This window comes from Octopus sinensis, linkage group LG10 (assembly GCF_006345805.1).
Source record: "Octopus sinensis linkage group LG10, ASM634580v1, whole genome shotgun sequence".
Lineage (NCBI taxonomy): Eukaryota > Metazoa > Mollusca > Cephalopoda > Octopoda > Octopodidae > Octopus > Octopus sinensis.
The window spans coordinates 73007193-73027608 of record NC_043006.1 but is presented as its reverse complement, the minus strand read 5'-3'; the positions used below and the strand labels follow the sequence as shown (position 1 = coordinate 73027608).

Genomic DNA, 20416 nt, shown 5'->3' with positions numbered 1-20416 from the left:
ATCGAAATACAGTTGCTTAACAATGTGTCTTTACCTTCTCATTAATATTCTTTTACATTATCGGTTTGTGCCATGTAACTGAAATTTATTACACTGTCGCTAGCAAGCCAGTAGCAGGACCTTTAGATAGTCGCTTGTCCTGCTAGAAATAGCTACCAAATTTCCATCAAATTGCACTGCCAGCTTAAGGAAAATGATGCTGTAGATGATGTTTCATCCCAAATAAACCCTGATTGAATACTTATTAAAAACATTCCAACCATGATCCCTCTGCCTGTTTATATATGAGTAAAAGACCCAGAACTGCATTCTCCAATGTGTCCTTTCTCTTTTCCTTTAAAAGATTGTTGGATGTGAATTGAGGGAGATTGTGTGCTACTACTTGTAGTAGGTCTAGTGATATGCAGAGATTCTTTTGTTTTGTTTTGCTTTGAATGATCTGGATCTGAGCAGACTGTCTGAGAAAAAGGACATGACAGTCACAGCTTGAATGCCATTGATCATAAATGCCTTATCAAAGCTGCTCTCGGATAAATAACAACAACAGCAACATTATTTTATACCCATTTTGCATGCTTGCACAGGTTGGACAGGTCATCACAGTCTGTGTTGGTTCTTAATTAGAGTTACTGCCCTCCTAGATAGGTTACAAAATCATACTTACTCATATATTCGTTTTTTGACAGTTTTTGTTTTGATGTCCTTCCTCGACCACATTACCGGGTGTTCTGGGTTCATGTTATCATTGTACTAGCAGTAGATAGATTTGTGTCTTCTGCAGGACATAGGAGTCCTCTTGATCTCATTGTCTCTGCTCATTCTCTAGATCAGTGGTTCTCAACTTTTTTTTGTTTTTTTTTTTTGCCTATGGCTTCCATTTCACTCAGGTAGACTCTCATAGATATTCAATGATTTAGAAAAATCCAAATATACTTTAAATAATTAAATGTTAATAACTGTATTTAAAAAATTGTTAAAATATTTTGTTCATTTTAAAAATAATATCCAGTTTATTGCACATTTAACAAAATCTTATACGGACCCCAGTTGAAAACCACTGCTGTAGGTCTATGTAATAATAATAATAATCTTTTCTACTAAAGGCATAAGGTTTGAAATTTTGTAGGGAGGGGACTAGTTGATTACATCAACCCCAGTGTTTATTGACCCTGAAAAGATGAAAGTCAAAGTCAACCTCAGCAGAATTTTAACTCAGAATGTGATGATGGGTAAAATACCACTAAACATTTTGTCCAGCGTGCTAACGATTCTGCCAGCTTCCTGCCTTAATAGTAGTAATAATAATAATAATAAAGTACATGGAACAAATAGAGGCTGCAATAAGGAGGACAGGAAACATATAGGGGCTGCAATAAGGGTGAAGCACTTGCAGAAAACAGCACTGTTTGGAACTGCTCAAATACTCCAGATGGTGCTTGGAAAATAAGGGGTGTTACCTTAGTTCACTGGTAGTGAACAGATGACACAGTAGTTAGTACAGCTCCAGCGTTAGAAGCTGTGCAAAGACAATAAAATAATGATAATAATCTTTTCTGCTATAGATACAAGGCCTAAAATTTGGGAGACGGGGATAGTCGATTACATCGACCCCAGTACTCAACTGGTACTTAATTTATCAATCCCGAAAGGATGAAAGGCAAAGTTAACCTAGCACAGACATAGCAGCAGACAAAATACTGCTAAGCATTTCGCCTGGCATGCTAACAATTCTGTGAGCTCACTAATAGTAATAATAATAATTATTATTATTAATAATTTCTAATATAGGCACAAGGTCAGAAATTTGGAGAGTTGGTTGATTAAATTAACTCCAATATTTATTTTATTGCCATATACAAAATTATTTAAAATGAAAAATAAAAATAAAATTACATGCTTTCATGGTAACAGTTTTTTTTATTTTGTTTTGTGTGGGGGGGGTCTTTTTGTGACTGTTTTTTTTTTCCTTCCCCCCAATCTTGAGAAAATAAAATAAACATGACTTAATCTGTTTGGTGTTTGTTGAAACATTCTTTGATATTTGTATTTTAGAGACACCAGCAGTGATGAAGATGATGTTCCTGCCCAAAAAGAAGGCCTCTTGAGGGCTCCCATGGCAAGTCAAAGCATGGACAATCTCTATGTCAGTATCTCCTCTTTCTCTCTCTCTCTCTCATTTATTTGTAACTGTAAACGAGGTAATGTGGTTAATAAGATTTCTTCACAACCTCATGGTTTTGGGTTTGGTCCTACTGCATGACACCTTGTGTAAGTGTCTACTACTGAAACCCTGGGCTATAATAGAAGGGCTTCTTTTGTAGGGATTTGATAGAAATTGCAGGAAGCCCATCTTTGTGTGTACATGAGCATATGTGCTTCAGTGTTATTCTATGCTTGTCTCTCTTAAGCAAGTCAGTGATGTTGACATGCCTTGTTGATATTAGAACCATATACTTGGCCATTTCAAAAACCTCTGGAGCAAAAAAAATAATAAAATAAACAGGTATTGCTTATGTCCACTTTAAGGTGTTTGTCCTCTAAGAGGCAACAATACTGTCATTTAACCCCAGGAATGCATTTCCTCCAGCTGGTTTATTCAGTGTGCAGGGGTTAAATGGCAGTATTATCATCTGTTAGAGGACAGCCACATTAAAGTGGCCATAAGCAACACTTTTTGGTTTGTATACTGCTTCTATCGTAAACAGATTTTCTAACATACTAGTTGCCTAGTTAAAAAAAATTAGTGACGATATGACACTGTTTTCTATATATCGCGAGTAAGGTTAAATTGCTGTTATGCCTGGCGAACAAGTATCCATCACTGAGGAGATCCAGTACAAATCGAAACCACATGGTCTGATGGTCTTGAAGTCAGAGTGACAGGAGTTATCTCCCACTTGCAATGTCGGGTGCAAGAAGTGCACTGATTAAACCTACCGGAGATGTCTTCCTGGGGTTAAATGGCAGTATCATCGTCTCTTAGAGGACAGCCACATTAGATTGGCCATAAGCAATACTTTTTGGTTCGTATATTGCTTCTATCTGAAGCAGATGTTCTAAATTCTTAGCTCAAATAACTCTGTCCAGTCCCTGGAAAAAATGCTAAATGAACAAACAAGCATAAAAATCATGAACAACAAACAAAAAAAAAGAACTCAATTACAAATGCGGAGTCAAATATTTTTGTTATTTTTATTGACAGTAACTTAACTCTTTAGTAATTAAACCAGCCATATTCAGCATGAGTATTCTATCTGTCTTATGCTCAAACTGACCATATCCTGCCTCTCACACATAACCTAAAATGTCATTCTAAAAGTAAACAATCACCTCATTGAAATCTTGAAGCCAGAAGATAATGAATGGTTAATTCTAAATAATGCGAATAAATATGCATTACATTTGACAGAATAATTTGAATGGTAAAGGGTTAAGAGTCTCAAGAGTCGTTGACCTCGTCAATCTGAGAATGCCAATTACTTGTGAAACTTAGATATTACTGTCATTAAAATTATTAAAGATGTGTGGGTGTGTATGTTTATATGTTAGTTTCAGCGAGACAGACATTACATGCCTGAACTGCAGATTTTTTGGACTACACACGTCAGTACCAATAGGTGCAGTCGTTTGAAAGACCAGTAGAGCAAGATTACAGTTTGACTATGTCATCCCTGCATTTCACATAAATTAACATATATAATAAGCCTCTATTCATTTCTAACATAAAGTTGTATTTGTGCAAATAAATTTTTGCACAACATAAACAAAAGCTATATATATATATAATATATATATATATATATATATATATTATATTAAATTAGAGACAAAACCACTATTAGGCAAATCAAACAATGAAAAACTTAATCCAATACATAATATTATTTAATTTATATTATTTAAATATATAACAAAATTATTAAAAAAATATAATTAATATCACACTACGATCGTTTCATGCCTGCTAACATCTTCAAATTTTTGAGTCGCAGTCATTCATCTGATTTTTCCCTGTAAGTTTGGATTTATTCCCTAATATTTATTATTAATATATATATATATATATATATATATAGCTTTTGAAACATTGCCAGATCAGGTTGGAGCCTGGTGCAGCCGCTGGCTTTCCACTGTCCAACCCATGCCAGCATGGAAAACAGACGTTAAACGATGATGATGATGATTTTATATATATATATATATATATATATATATATATATATATTTATAAATGTTTGTGTGTGTGCATACACATACACACACACAAAGGTGCAGGCATGGCTGTGTAGTTAAGTAGTTCACTTCTCAACCCCATTATTTCGAGTTAAGTCCTACTGCATGGCACCTTGGGCAAGTGTCTTCTACTGTCGCCCTAGACTGACCGATGCCTTGTGAATAAATTTGGTTAATGGAAACTATGAAGCCCATCGTATGCATATGTACATGTGTGCATGCACATATGTGTGTTTGTATGAGAGTTTTCATTCTGGGCTTCATATGGAAAAGTACTGAGTAACAAATAGCAAAGTCTGTTGTCGATCACTCTCAAGAAATTGTCTGTGATTTGAAAGACTTGAAAAAATAGTTAAGGGTTCACATGGAAAAACGGGTGTAAAACAAAGGGACATTCAGACAATGTCATTCAGTTGTTGGACAGTGTCCAAGAATTTTAATCAATTATATCAATAGCTAGCATTTATCAAATGTCTAAGATAAACGTTGGCATTAGGAAGGGCATCCAGTCATAGAAAACATGACGAGGCTGATAATGGAGCCTGGTGCAGCTCCCAACCTAACCAGCTTCAGTCAAACTGTCTAACCCATGCCAGTATGGAAAGTAGACATTAAATGATGGTGATATATGCATATATCTGACAAACATAGGCGTAGGAGTGGCTGTGTGGTAAGTATCTTGCTTACAAACCACATGCGTTGCTCCTTGGGCAAGTGTCTTCTACTATAGCCTTGGGCCGACCAAAGACTTGTGAGTGGATTTGGTAGACGGAAACTGAAAGAAGACCGTCGTATATATGTATATGTGTATATATATGTGTGTACCCGTGCTAGCGCGGAAAACGGACGTTAAACGATGATGATGATGTTTGTGTGTGTGTCCCCAACATCACTTGACAACCGATGCTGGTGTGTTTACGTCCCCGTAACTTAGCGGTTCGGCAAAAGAGACCGATAGAATAAGTCCTGGGGTCAATTTGCTTGACTAAAAGCGGTGCTCCAGTATGTCCACAGTCAATGACTGAAACCAGTAAAAGAGTAAACATCCATACTGTTTGTGTTTGCTAGTTTCATTTACAAGGCTTTGGACAACCCATGCTTATAGTTTTAGCCACTTTGCCTAAGTTACTTTGTAATGGAGTCAAACTTAGAACTGCATACTTACGAAGTAAACTTTTTTAACTGTGTAACTATACACTCACACACATACATATATAGGCATCCCCTGTGTTACTGAAAAATTGCTGTCCTGAAATCTTAACATAACTTGGAATTCCATAATGCTATACATTTTTTACCATTGTTACTTGGAAATCAATGAGCATGGTGGCAGATGTTCATCATTTGACACTGAAGATTCAGTTATCTGATCAACTGTATGACCTACTCGCACAATAACATGTAATTGATTGAACACTCCACAGACACGTGTACTGTTAACCTTTTAGCATTTAATCTGGCTTATCTAGTCCAAACATCCTACATGTTTTAAGTTCAGACCCAGCTTCTCACACCTACTCTACAATGTCGCTTCTAAAAATAAGCAATCACATCATTGAAATCTTGAAGCTATTAAATAAAGCATGATTTATTTAAAACAATAGATAAGCATCACATTTTACAGAATAACCTGAATGCTAAATGTTTAACATTTATATCTTAACAGAGCAAGTGAGACACAGTTTGTGACAAGGTTTTACCCTTGGATCACAGGCACAATCCATCCAATGGGCTTCTATACAGTTTTCATCAACTCAGTTTTGCTCATAAAGCATGGGGTGGCCTTGGGCTATACAAAATGACAATTGTCCAAGATGCCCTGCATACATACATACTCGCATATATGTACATTGTCACTCATAAAATCTGGAAAATTCACAGCAAAACTGGCAAGACTCCAGTATACTCTCTCTGTACTCTTTTACTTGTTTCAGTCATTTGACTGTGGCCATGCTGGAGCACTACCTTTAGTCAAGCAAATCAACCCCGGGACTTATTCTTTGTAAGCCTAGTACTTATTCTATCGACCTACTTTGCCGGACCGCTAAGTTACGGGGACATAAACACACCAGCATTGGTTGTGAAGCAATGTTGTGGGGACAAACACAAACATACATATATACGACAGGCTTCTTTCAGTTTTCTTCTACCAAATCCACTCAAAAGGCTTTGGTCGGCCTGAGGCTATAGTAGAAGACACTTGCCCAAGGTGCCACGCAGTGGGACTGAACCCGGAGCCATAATAAAGTTTCTGACAATGGGACCGTATCATTTTGTTACCATACACAAGTGCAGATTTGTGAATATTTTGAATAACCATCAAAGGATTTTATAAAATTTGAATAATACCAATGCTTGTACTTGTTTGCTTTCCGTGAATGCCAACTCCTTGACATAAGGAAACCATAGGTACACAGCGACAATGTGTGTTTCAATAGATGGATAAACTGGGGTACCTGTTGTTGTTTAGCTATAGACCAGCCCTGATTGAGCAAGACCGATGATCAAATGCCTTCTAGCTATGACCATTCCATCTTCTTTTTCTATATCTAGAACTAAATACACTCTCCATTGTGTCCCTCTTTTCTCCAGACAGTGGAGTGCAATTTCAGAGAAATTGGCTGCTTTTCCTATCAGGTCAGGTGACTGTATAGAGCAGTGGCCTCAATCTGTTGAATGTGGTTCACTGGAGATTAAATAATAAAATTTACTGATACACAGGAAATTAAGGAAAAAATTTATTGGTACACTTTACATGGGTACTTAAGCAAAACTGTTTTAACCATTTCCTTACCATATTTCTCTTGAAATATTTTGCCTTTGTTTCCATTAATGAACAATTTAGTAAACTAATCTAGTCATTATTAAGCTAGCCTTTGAAATGTGAATTAACAAGATTTTAATCTAGATCATTTAAAAATAGTCTAGGATCAGTCTCAGACAATTTAGTATTAAAAGCAATAAAGTAAAAACTTATTTAAACCCTTTTGTTACCATATTTCAATTGAAATACTTTGCCTCTATCTCAATTAAGGAATACTTTAGTAATATAATTTGGCCTTATTAAGTTGTTATGTAGAACAAACATTAACATGAAATTTCAATGGCACTTTAAAACAGGAAGTTTGTATCTGAGAACTAGTTGCAGCTAGTTTCAGGCAGATTAATATCAAGAGTTAAATGTTAAAAATTAGAAAAAATATAGAAAATCATTTAGCTTGTCTTATTCATCATAATGAATTAAGAATAATATATTTTTAAAGATGCTCTGGCATTAGTTTGGTTTTCTAAAAAATGAATCATATATTTAAAAATCTACAACAAACCTAGAGACTCTATGTAGTGCATCATTTGAGGACCACTTACGCAGAGGCTCCCTGTCCTCTTTCTTTCTGGATATAGTTGGCAGTTGGCCTTCCCCTGTTAAAGGATCTTTTCTAAATTTTATTTTTAATTTATCTGCATACAGGGACCACTTTTTTCAGCAAACTCTAGACCATGAGTCAGATTGTACTAGGTTGCACCTACTAGTAGTATGTGAAACCTTTAGATGTAAACTAATTTGCATTTGAAATGATTACAGTAGTTATTGTACAGGGGTTGGACAAAATAATGGAAACACCTTAAAGTTTAAAACAAATTTATTCTAATATGGGGTAGGACTGCCTTTGGCAGTAATTACAGCTTGAATTCTATGACATATGGACTCATACAAAGTTTGAATTGTTTCCAAAGGAATTTTTGTCAATTTTTCAGCTAAAACAGTCTCCAGTTCTTGTAGTGATGATGGTGGAGGATATTGCCTCCTTACTTGTTTTTCTAAAATGCACCATAACTGTTCAATAATATTGAGATCTGGGGACTGTGGTGGGCAGATAAGATGTTCAAATTCACTAGAATGTTCCTTGTGCCATTCAGTAACAGCTTTAGCTGTGTGAATTGGTGTATTATCATTAGTGGTTTTCTGATTGCAGTTCACTGTGAAATCCAGCTTTGTGCAGCTCCCGGCAAACAATTTTTGTGGAAACTGGGTTCTCAAGGTGATCATTAAGACCTGCAGTAATTTTGGGAGCTGTACTTTTGTGATCCTTTCTAGCAATTCGCATAAGAGTTCGACAGTCCCTATCTAAAAGTTTTGGTTTGCTTCCGGAGTTTCGTTTCGATGAGGAAGTTTTTCCCTCTTTCTCAAAGACTGTCATTACTTTTGAGACATTTCAGCTGTTTTCGTTACGTTAGCGCCTACCATACAAGCACCAACAATTTGACCTCTTTGAAAGTCCAATAGATCTGTCATTTCAATGAATTTTAATTACCTTTTTCTGATGATATCTGAAAAGAAACTGCAATTTTAGCAAAAACATATTAAGTAACACTTATAATAAATCAATAAACAAGCTTTTGACGGTTTTATAAATATTCCAAAATTATGATGCTAGGTGTTTCCATTATTTTGTCCAACCCCTATATATACATATGTTCCATAACAGGATACCCCTGGAAAGTCAATTTGGGTATCTTATTATTTGGGGTATTTTACTTATTCAATTTTTTTATTCATCCCATCCTGCTCCATCACAAACTGGCCATATCCAGCCCAAATATTCCACCTGTTTTATGTTCAAATTAACCAGATCCAACCTCTCACACCTACCCTACAATGTCTTTTAAAAATAAACACCTACATCACTGAAATCTCAAAGCTGCAAGATAATGCATGATTAACTCAAAACAATGTCAATAAATAAGAATTACGTTTGACAGAATAATCTAAATGCTAATGAGCTAAACTTGATTTCTATTTTCCAGTGTTTCATGTATATACTTAGTGCTAGATCACCAACCCATAGATTTCTTGTTTTCCAGAAGTTGGATCAGTTGTCAAACAAGCTGTGTTATGTATCTGATTTAAGGATAAAATATCCACATTTCAAACCAGAATTAATATTGGAAAAAATTTGATAAATGTAAACATATGTGCGTGTTTGTGTATACATACACACACATGCTGGGATGGGCAAAAGTAGGTATATAATTGCATATATATATGTATATATGTAAGCATTTCAAGATGTATATAAAAATAAAAAAAGATGGCTTCCAATGAACTAGGCATCTCTCACAGATCTCTTAGTCGAGTTATGAAATCACTTGGGTAAAAAAGGAATAGAGAAATGGAAAGAACATTCCACTCATTAAGCAACTTATACCTATTTTTGCCCACCCCTGTATAAACACACAGATATATATAAATTTTTTTTTCTCTTTTAGGATTGTAAATCAACATATACTTGGCCACCGAAGCACCCATGGGCACGCCGCAGCAACCTAGTCCATAATTCACCAGAACTTGACTGTTCGGAATCTACCCAATCAATAAGTGGTACACCTAGTGTAGGGCCGCCAATTCATTCATGTGGGCCATGGTCAGCTGACCCACTTCACCTTCCTAGAAATATGTGGCCCACAGGTAAAGTTTTGCTTTTTATATTTACTGCTTCTTTTTTTTACTTATAATTGTTACAGGATTTTGGTAACATTCCAGTCCTGGTGCAGACGACCTCTGTAGTGCCAGCAGAATGATACAACTCACCTCAGTTCATATTACAAACCACCATAAGGTCCTGTCCTTTATGCAATGTGGTGGTTTGTGTGCTATGCCGGGGAAGTAGAAAGTTCCTGGTTAGGGCCTCCCATACTGGACAGATCAAAGGACAGAGGCCAGACTATGGACTGCCTCTTCCCAGAGGTAAAAATTGGTTTGTGTTGCACCAACCTCACCCCACCTAGAAAAATCAAAGTTACTGTAGGATTGATGACACTTGAAAACCTACAAGACCTGGGAGAGAACAGTGGAGAAAGGTCATTGATGGCTTATGCTCCATAGGGAGTGAAGGACTTAAGTGAGTGACATTGCAAAGTTGTTAAGAGGAAAGGTTGGTAAAAATGAAAGCAAAAGGAAAGGAAGATGGAGCATAGATGTTGACACCGTGAGCCACAATGGGAGCAGCCTGTATCAGAGAGCAGATACTCTAACACTATATAAAAGTCTTCCATAATGCTGGTAGCACAATGAAATATGCCTAGTCCATGCTGGAAAATGGTTGGTGATAGAAATGAAAACCATACCAAAATCACAGCATACACAGCAGCAAAGATTGGTGATTTTCCTCTGTAAGAGTGTCAAATGGTCATGGCTGGAGTGCTTTGTGGCAGTTTCTTTTATCTCTGAACACTCTGAATTGAAGGAGTAAATTTTTCATTTCTTCACTCGTAGTTGATAAAAAAAATTCAGTTGTTCTAAACTTAGGTAACCATGTTTCTAATGAAATATACTGTCACAATGTTCTAATTGATTTTCTTAGTTGGTATTTGCCTTTATCTCCACATAAGTTTACTGATTGTAAATAAAGGCCTCACTTTTCATTACAGTCAGTGCCCTTTGCTTGCCGTTCACAATGAAATCATGTCCAGGCTTCCTGACATTGCTTAATCCTTTAGCATTTAAACCAATCATATCCAGCCCAGATATTCTACTTGTTTTATGTTCAAACAAACCAGATCTGGCTTTTCACACCTATCCTACAATGCCACTCTAAAAATATACCAATTACATTGAAATCTCAAAGCTACATGATAAAATATGATTTATTCAATACATTGTGAATAAATAAGTATTACAGATGACAGAGTAATCTGAATGCTAAAGGCTGAACTAAAAGTTGTGCAATCTTTGTAAACAAAAGGTTCGTCCAAACAGTGCTGTTCGTTGTTCAATAGAAAGAGGGGATTGTTACCTTACTTGGAAACAGGTGAGTGTTAGCATCAGGAAGAGCATCTCGCCATAGATAACTCTTGCTTTAATATATTCTCGTCTGAGTCTTACAAGCATGGAAAAGAAGACCTGAAAAAAATGAAATCAAGAATTTTCATGGGGTTTAGTAAAATGACTAATTTCTTCCATTATTAAATTGATATTTGGAACATAATTTAAAAGGCTACAAACACTGACACAAACAATTTTAATGGTGAGTCAATATGTTAAAGTGTCTAGTTTTAGTATTTTATATATATATATAGAGAGAGAGAGAGATAAAACTTACTTGGGAAAGGATGTGTAGCATTTGATCGTGCCTGACTGGCCCTCGTGCCAGTGGCATGTAAAAGCACCTACTTCACTCTAGGAGTGGTTGGCATTAGGAAGGGCATCCAGCTGTAGAAACTCTGCCAGATCAGATTGGAGCCTGATGCAGCCATTTGGTTCACCAGTCCTCAGTCAAATCGTCCAACCCATGCTAGCATGAAAAGCAGACGTTAAACGATGATGATATGCATATATACATACATATATGTACATACCTACATTTCTGGTTAATGACATGGGACGTTGGTAATGATCACGCTCGAACGGTGCCCTTTTACGTGCCACAGTTACTGGCTTCCATACCTGTGGCACGTAAAAGGGCACCATTCGAGCGTGATCATTACCAACGTCGCTTCAGTGGCTCGTGTAAAAAGATTCGAGCAAGGTCATTGCCAGTACTGCCTGACTGGCCCCCGTGTCGGTGGCACGTAAAAAGCACCCACTACACTCTCGGAGTGGTTGGCATTAGGAAGGGCATCCAGCTGTAGAAACTCTGCCAGATCAAGATTGGAGCCTGGTGCAGCCATCTGGTTCGCCAGCCCTCAGTCAAAATCGTCCAACCCATGCTAGCATGGAAAGCAGACGTTAAATGATGATGATGAATATATACATACATATATGTACATACCTACATATATATGTATATATACATGCATATACGGGTACAGGACATCAAAAAAACGTTGAACACAATGAGAAACGAAAGCATAAAAACATAGAAAACAAACTTTTTTCGAACATATATATGTATGTATGTATGTATATGGATATACACACACACATATTCATACACATTGATATTTTGTTTTGTTTATTGCAGGAATACCCTCCCACACACCGAACCAGAATTCAGGTCATCAAGGCTATGGTGCTTTACATTTGGCTAATCGAGAATAGATGTTGGATGTATACAGAATCAATTATCTTGTCCCATTACCTTCCTGCCCCCTACCTCTCTCTCCTCCTCCTCCCATCCATCCAATTAGCAAGCAGACATTCTCCTCTCTGCCTCTATTAATTTGTTAAATACATTTCCAAAGATTTATTTTTATATACATACACATATAAATCTACAAGTGCACACACATTTTTTTTTACACCTACAGTACCAATGGTCAATACACACACACACCAATTTTGTTTTTAATGAAACAAGCTAACAGAAAGGCTCTTCAACACATTTATACCCAAATCCACACACACACACACACACACACTTCAAGCATACCCCAATCCTTTAAACTATAAACATTTCTAATGGCTATAATAAACCTGTCGTTTGGGTAAGTTGTATGTAATCATTGAATGAAAGAATTTCGCCATTAGTCAGTTCACTGGTGGAAAATTTTTGGTATTTAAGCCTACAGATGAAATTTGTTTGTCTGTTTTTGTTATTTATTTGTTTTGTTTATTCTCTTGGTCATTTAAACCTTTGTTTGATGTTATCACTGACTAGTCATAGTAATCTAACTCTGTTTTGTTTTTTGTTTTTCTTTTTTAATGTAGTTTTGTTAATCTTATTGAAAATATGTACCCACGTGTGCATATACACATATACAGTGACACAAATATTTTAATTAATGTCATTAATCCTTTTCATATGAGTCTGCCTGACACCATCCCTGGTTCTACGGTATAAGCTTCCTGTTTCAAAAGTGAGCTAATGTTCGAAACACTAGTTGAATAATGACTATTATTTATATACTAAAGTCTTCGTTATATTTCAATATTAATTGAAATGAAAGTAGCTTAATTCAACAGAAATCTGGTAACAAAAGGGTATAACTTGTTAATGTACATTTGCAACATACTCAAATATATATACATGGAGTCTTTCTTTTATTATTTTTGCAATTGGAACAGAAAGACAATAGCTTGGAGATACTCCTCAGATATTTTTCGATGCAGTAATGGTTTTTCATTCATTCTGTCGTAACATCTGTCACAAATTCTTCACTCTGGCGCTCTACATCCTCATATACATTAGAAGCCGTTTTGTTTTACATTAATTTTTAAATATTTGAGATAAATACCCTGCTTTTCATTATGCTTTTCTTTTCTTGATCTTTGATCACTTTTTGTCTTAAAACCTCTTTTTGTGTAGTTTTTTAAGGATATGTGAAAGAAAACTTGCTGACAAGGAAACTTTGGTTTCAATTCTCTTCAAAATAAACTTTTGAATAATTTCTTAATATGACCATTCAGTTTTAGCAAGAGATGATACAAGCTGGCAGCATTTTTCTTTTAATTAAAACGTCAACTGTCAGTAGGTTATCTTGACAAACAATAAACTTCTGAAGAGAACAAAAAATCCTTACAATTGTGATTTATTTAGGAACTTAATCACATTACCAGCTGTTGGCACTGTATTACTTTATATTTTACTATTTTAACATTATTTCTTTTTGCACTGCACATGGATTTATTGGGCAAAAACAGCTTTGGCCTCTCTGAAACAAGGATTATTTACTATTTTGTCATACTATATCATAAAATATTCCCTAGCAAACAGACTTGTATTTCCCATTTTTCATGGCTTATACTTTGTATCATACACAGTGAGGAGTGTTTTAACAAGCTTTTTGCTTTTTTTACATTTTTCTCTTTTTTTTTTTTCTTTTTTTTGCTATAATCTAATGATAGTGTTTGAGTGTAGTCCTTTTCATATTCACAATTATTGCCTGCAAAAATAAATCCTAATTCTAAAAGGCTCATATTGGTTGCTTTCTGTATCCACCCTGTTAATGTCAAGGTTAGAATGAACTCCATATCCTGATTCTTAACAAAAAAAACTACGTAATAATTTAATTACGCCATACTTATATATATATATTTATATTTAATTGGGTATTTGCTTGCTTCTTTGTTTTCATTATGTGGCAGAAGGATGCATGCAACCTTTTGTGTGTTATTTCAGCCTTTTCTGATGATATGATATCAAAGAAAATTTTTATTTAGAAAGATCGTTTCATGTGTGTGTGTGTATCACATGACTGACCAGAGTATATCAGATGTTGTTACACATCACTGGTCACAGTGTACTTTGCATCATTTTAGCCTTCCAATGGTGCCACCCCACTGGCTAGGCAAGTGGGCCAACATTCCCTCCTGATCAAAAGGGGCACTAGAGCAACATGAAATGATGTGTTTTGCTCAACAGTACAATGTACCACCAGTCTGGGAAACAAACTCACGATCTCGTGAGCATGAGGGCAACAGCTTACCACATGCCCCTTCACTATGGAATAAACATTTTTGGTAGTGTACAGAATAGTATATTGGTAAAGTTAGATGGAAAGGTAGAATTTTCCTTTGTTTATTCATACATGCAAGGAAATGGAATGAAATAAAGTAGAGTATTTACATTATTACATTTAAGAATTTTTCAGAAAATTATTAGCTATAATAAGGTAAACATTCTACTATGTTTTATTTCATTTGAAAATTTGAAGTTTTTCTGTATCAGAATATAATAACTCAGCGAACAATTCCATCATTTCTTCTGACTAATCTTATTATTATTACTAATATATATATTCTTTTATTTATTTCAGTCATTTGACTGTGGCCATGCTGGAGCACTGCCTTAAAGGGTTTTAGTCAAAGAAACCGACCCCAAAACTTACTCTTTGTAAGCCTAGTTCCTAGTCTATCAGTTTCTTTTGCTGAACTGCTAGTTACAGGGACATAAACACACCAGCATAGGTTGTCATGCAATGACAGGGGGAAGACAAACACAGATATACACAACAGGCTTATTTCAGTTTCCATCTACCAAATCCACTCACAAGGCTTTGGTCTGCCTGAGGGTATAGTAGAAGACACTTGCCCAAGGTGCCATGCAGTGGGACTGAACCCAGAACCATGTGGTTGGGAAGCAAGCTTCTTGCCACACAGCCATGCTTATGCCTATATATATATAGAGAGAGAGAGATTATTTAGCATTTTTTTTTTGTATTTACTAATTTGAAATTTCACTAGTTACTATCTGTTGTATTTCCCCGCGAGCTGACAGAAACGTTAGCACACTGGGCAAAACTGCTTAGCAGTATTTCATCTGCTGTTATGTTCTGAGTTCAAATTTCACCGAGGTCGACTTGGGGTTGATTAAATAAGTACCAGTTATGCACTGGGGTCGACGTAATCGATTTAATCCCTTTGTCCTTGTTTGTTTCCTCTACGTTTAGTCCCCCTGTGGGCAATAAAGAAATAAATATTCTCCATTTCCCACAAGGCAACAAGCAAGTACCAGTTGAGCCACCTCCTTGTAATTGTTGGCCATGTACCAAAATTTGAAACCAGTATCCATTTCCCTTGAACTGTTTTCAATTCACACGCTGTAACATGAAACCATAGCATGGCATTACTGGTTTCTGCTAGTTATAGGCTTGCATGTCCATGTTAGCTAATTGCAGGTTACTCCCATCGTCAGATGATTAACCTTGAAATTACAGTGTATCATAAAAAAAAAGGCAGCCTATTAGTATTTGAATTAAGCTTTTATTGTTATTAACATTCATTCTCTGAGTTCAGTACCTTCTTGGATCAACTTTGCATTTCATTTCTCACAGGTCGATAAAGCAATTACAAGTTACATAACATGTCAAACTAATTAACTTCATACCCTCTTCTACAAATTTATGCACTTTACTAATCTAAGAATTCATTATTAACATTCATTTTAATCAGTTTTAAAAACCCTCATTACTACACTATATTGCTGTCCAATTGAATCATCTCTTCCAGTCATATCAAGTAAAACCTTCAACTTTTCTGTATATTTTAGCAAGATTCCAGTTAGCTTTTTAGTGATGCTGATTATAAAATATTGTCCAGACATTACTATTAGACAAGCCTCTCTGTTTGGTGTTTTAGAACATGACCTTTAAGCCAAGTATTGAGAAGAAGATCCATCAAGCCAAGTAAAATCACAGTCGTGGCAGAAACTGGTGTCATGCAAATGGCACCCATGCTGGTGGCACATAAAAGTACTCATTACACTCTGAGAGTGGTTGGCATTAGGAAGGGCATCCAGCCATAAGAACCATGCCAAATCAAATTGGAGTCTGGTGCACCCTGCCAGCATGGACTTTGGACATTAAATGATGATGACAAAAGTCATGTTTGTTTTACTCCCCTCCTTTCATCCGCTACAATAATAATTCTTTCTATAATAGGCACAAGGCCTGAAATTTTGAGAAAAGGAACTAGTCAATTATACTGACCCCCTTCCCCCTGTGTTCAACTGCTCCTAATTTTATCAACCCCAATTGGATGAAAGGCAAAGTTGACCTCAGTTGATTTTGAACTCATAATGTAAAAAGTAGGATGAAATGCTGCTAAGCATTTTGTCCAATTCACTAGCAATTCTGCCAGCTTGATGCCTTAATAATGTGGAGGTGCAATGGCCCAGTGGTTAGGGCAGCGGACTCACGTTGGATTGCAGTTTTAATTCCCAGACTGGGCGTTGTGAGTGTTTATTGTGCAAAAACACCTAAAGCTCCACGAGGCTCCGGCAGGGGATGGTGGCGAACCCTGCTGTACACTTTCACCACAACTTTCTCTCACTCTTTCTTCCTGTTGTACCTGTATTTCAAAGAGCCAGCTTTGTCACGCTGAATCTTCCCCCAGAACTATGTTAAGGGTACACGTGTCTGTGGAGTGCTCAGCCACTTGCACATTAATTTCACAAGCAGGCTGTTCCGTTGATCAGATCAACTGGAACCCTCATCGTCAGAACCGATGGAGTGCCATGACGACAAATGATAATAATAATTTCTTAATGTTGAATTCAGAGTATGCGAAAATATGTTTGATCATAACTTCATTTGTCTAGTTTAGTTCCAATAAATGAGGAATGCTATAAAACATTTCAGTGAGTCCCACCAGACGAACCTTGGGTGACCTGTGTGGTTCAGTGGTTCAGCTGTTAGTTTGTAAGTCCAGTACAAATAATCCTTATCATGTTTTCTTTAAAAGTTGTTTGCAGGGTTTCCTGAAAGAATATATAACATGATTTTTTTTCAAATTGATAAAATCTTTCATTCAATGATTAAACAGTTGTACCAAATAAAGGCAGTCATTACATGCATGCATATACTTTAAATATTACATACATAAAACAATTTTTTTTTTTTTGTCTCCTGTGTAAGATAAAGTCTTATTTTAGATTGTTCACATGTAAGATTCTCTTTCTGTATGTTTGGAAAGAGAGAGAGAGTGGGATGAAAGTGTCTTGTTATTGTTGTTGTTATTAAAGAAGAAAAAAAAAACAGCCCTACCAAGTATATTTTTATGAAAATGAACAACAAATTTGAAATAGAAAGTGAAGAATTAATTGGTTGATTTCTTTCTTATGGAAAAAAAAAGAACAAAAGAACATATAAACTCACCGTATTATGGTACTTGAGTTTGTTTTTGTTTTGTTGGGTTTTTTTAATTGTTACAGAAAGATTATAATCAGCAATCAAATATTAATTGTTTAAAAGCTTAATAATAATAATAACCCTCCCGTTTCCCTTTTTAAAATTATATGAAAATTTGAAATGATTTCGTTGGTGTTTACTTCCCACCCCCACCCCACCCCACCCTGTTTTTGTTTAAATTTTTCCTCTCCTCTCCCTCCCCCACCCCAACAAAACTGTACAAAAATGATATGCCAAAAAAGGAAAAAAAACAAAAATACCACCATCATCCCCACCACCACCACCATTTTTGCTTTTAAAACCTGAAAAAAGTTTAGTTTTTTTTTTTTTTTATGTCCCTCTTGGCCAACTTATGTTGTTCATTATTCATTCACCAGTTTGATTGATATATTGATATATTTTTTGATTGATTACTGCTGGTATTATCTTCCTGGTGCACCAACATTCTGAAACACATGTATTTTTTTTTCATTTCCTTTCTGTGTTTCATTAGGTAAGGTGAGGGTTTACAACAAATTAAGGGCATACATGAGGGGTTACTGTAAAGTTCTTGGCTTTAAGGGTATCACAAAAGGCCTCGTTAGAGGCCCAACCTTCCAAGTTCTTTTTACGGGGCTTAGAAAAACTGAGGGACCGCTGCAATAAGTGTGTGAACCTGAGGGGGGAATAATTCACTAATCCTCCTGTATTTTCTTTTACTCAAAGCCAGAAACTTTTCAACACCCCCCTCGTATAATTAATTATATATATGCCCTTAATGTGATTAAACTTCTTTAGCCTATAAACATTTGTTTTTTCAAACCATTAGGCTATTTCGGACACTGAAGTGATCCTAAAGATTTTTGTACTGGTTTTAAAAAATCTTTTCCTTACCATGGATTAAGAATAAAACACAAGAAATTATACACTGGTAACACTGCTACCAGAAGTTAAAGGTGGAATTTTAGTTTTGTTATTACATAAATACATGTATACAGCCAGTTGAGAAGCACAGATGACCAAGATGATAGAATACAATACATACATCTGAGATGTTGGAGTGGGAGGTCAGTATTTTATATCTTGGCTCATATACTGGTGATATATTGTGTCTGTGGCCAAAGACACTTTACTCACAAATGGCTCAGTCCACCTAACTGTTAATAGGTACCACAGGGTAGGAACGTCTTGCTGCTGTAACCAGCACACACATACAGAGCACTGTAAAGCTAACAAGTGGTTCATTAGCCTGCAGTGCTGAGTTCCACACTTCCTGTGGAAATGCAGCCGGTGCGACCAGAGAAGTTATATCCCACTGGTCTCCATATAAAAGTCAGGTCAATGGGGTTGATCACCCATTGCTGGATACCTCTGGTCATGAAAAGTCAAGTAACTCGGCTATCTAACAAGAGAGAGATTTACTAAGGAAGGATAGCCACTTAACTATTTGAAAATGCATTCTTTGCATAAGCTGTTTCTACAATGTGCAAAATAAGAACAGCATTTAGTGTATGTGTATATATATATATACATATATATATTTACATGCATTTTACACATCTATAAATATAGATAGATATAATGTATATATACATAGATATAAAATTTATATATATAAATATAAAAATGTTTATGATGTACATTATGTATGTATAATGTATATTTATATAGATATAAAAATTTATATATATAAATATATAATGTATATATGTATGCAACTGTGTATATTTGCATACATACATTGTGCGCAAAATGAGTCTGTCATAAAACTGTTTCTACATGTGACATCACAAATGCTGTGATGTGAGTCCCAAGCTTAGTCTCAAATCCTGTGATCTTTGTGAATATATATATAAATAAAAACAACAAAAAAATTATATATAATATATATATATATATATATATATATATACAAATATAATAAAACAAGTTCTCTGATAATAAATTTTTCTCCTTAATTTGGACTATACCTAAAAACAAACAAAAAAATAATTATATCTAATGATGATATGTAATTATTTCTTGGGATGAGTTTATTAACATCTTCCACTGTATTTTTGATTGACAGATTAAAAAAAAAAAAGAAAACATCAAGAAACCAGTGTTTTTGTGTTGTTATTTATATTTTTCTTACTGTTTGTGTTGTTACTATTTCTTAATGAAGAAAAAAATGTATATGATGGCATGAGTTATCTGTTTTTGGTTCAGTTTCTGAATGTTAACATGAATACATATCTTCCCTGTATTATTAAAGCGTTGCATTCATGTATGTATGTGTGTGTTTTTGTGTTTGTTCCCCTCTCCAGCGCTTGACAACCAATACTAGTTTGTTTAAGCCCCTGTAACTTAGCAGTTCAGCCAAAGACACCAATACAGACAGTACCAGACTGCTAAGTTGTGGGAATGCAAACAAACGTAGGAGTAGGAGTGGCTGTGTGGTAAGTTACTTGCTTACGAACCACATGGTTCCGGGTTCAATCCCACTGTGTGGCACCTTGGGCAAGTGTCTTCTACTATAGCCTCGGGCCGACCAAAGCCTTGTGAGTGGATTTGGTTGACAGAAACTGAAAGAAGCCTATCGTATATAAGTATATATATGTGTGTATATGCTTGTGTGTGTGTGTTTGTCCCTCCAACA

At 35.6% G+C, this 20416-nt stretch overlaps 1 protein-coding gene across 3 annotated transcripts in view; it reads left to right on the top strand.

Annotated features, from left to right (window-relative positions):
• Positions 1-14994, top strand: part of LOC115216388 (location of vulva defective 1) — a 131734-nt gene extending 116740 nt beyond the window's left edge. For 2 of the 3 annotated variants that reach the window (XM_029785683.2, XM_036506815.1), the window contains 3 exons: positions 2053-2143; positions 9502-9700; positions 12195-14994. In XM_029785683.2, the coding sequence (XP_029641543.1) occupies positions 2053-2143; positions 9502-9700; positions 12195-12271 (367 nt within the window). In that variant the 3' untranslated portion in view covers positions 12272-14994. The remainder of the gene's footprint in view (positions 1-2052; positions 2144-9501; positions 9701-12194) is intronic. The other variant, XM_029785682.2, reaches the window with a different exon arrangement.
• The last annotated feature ends 5422 nt before the right edge of the window (positions 14995-20416 follow it).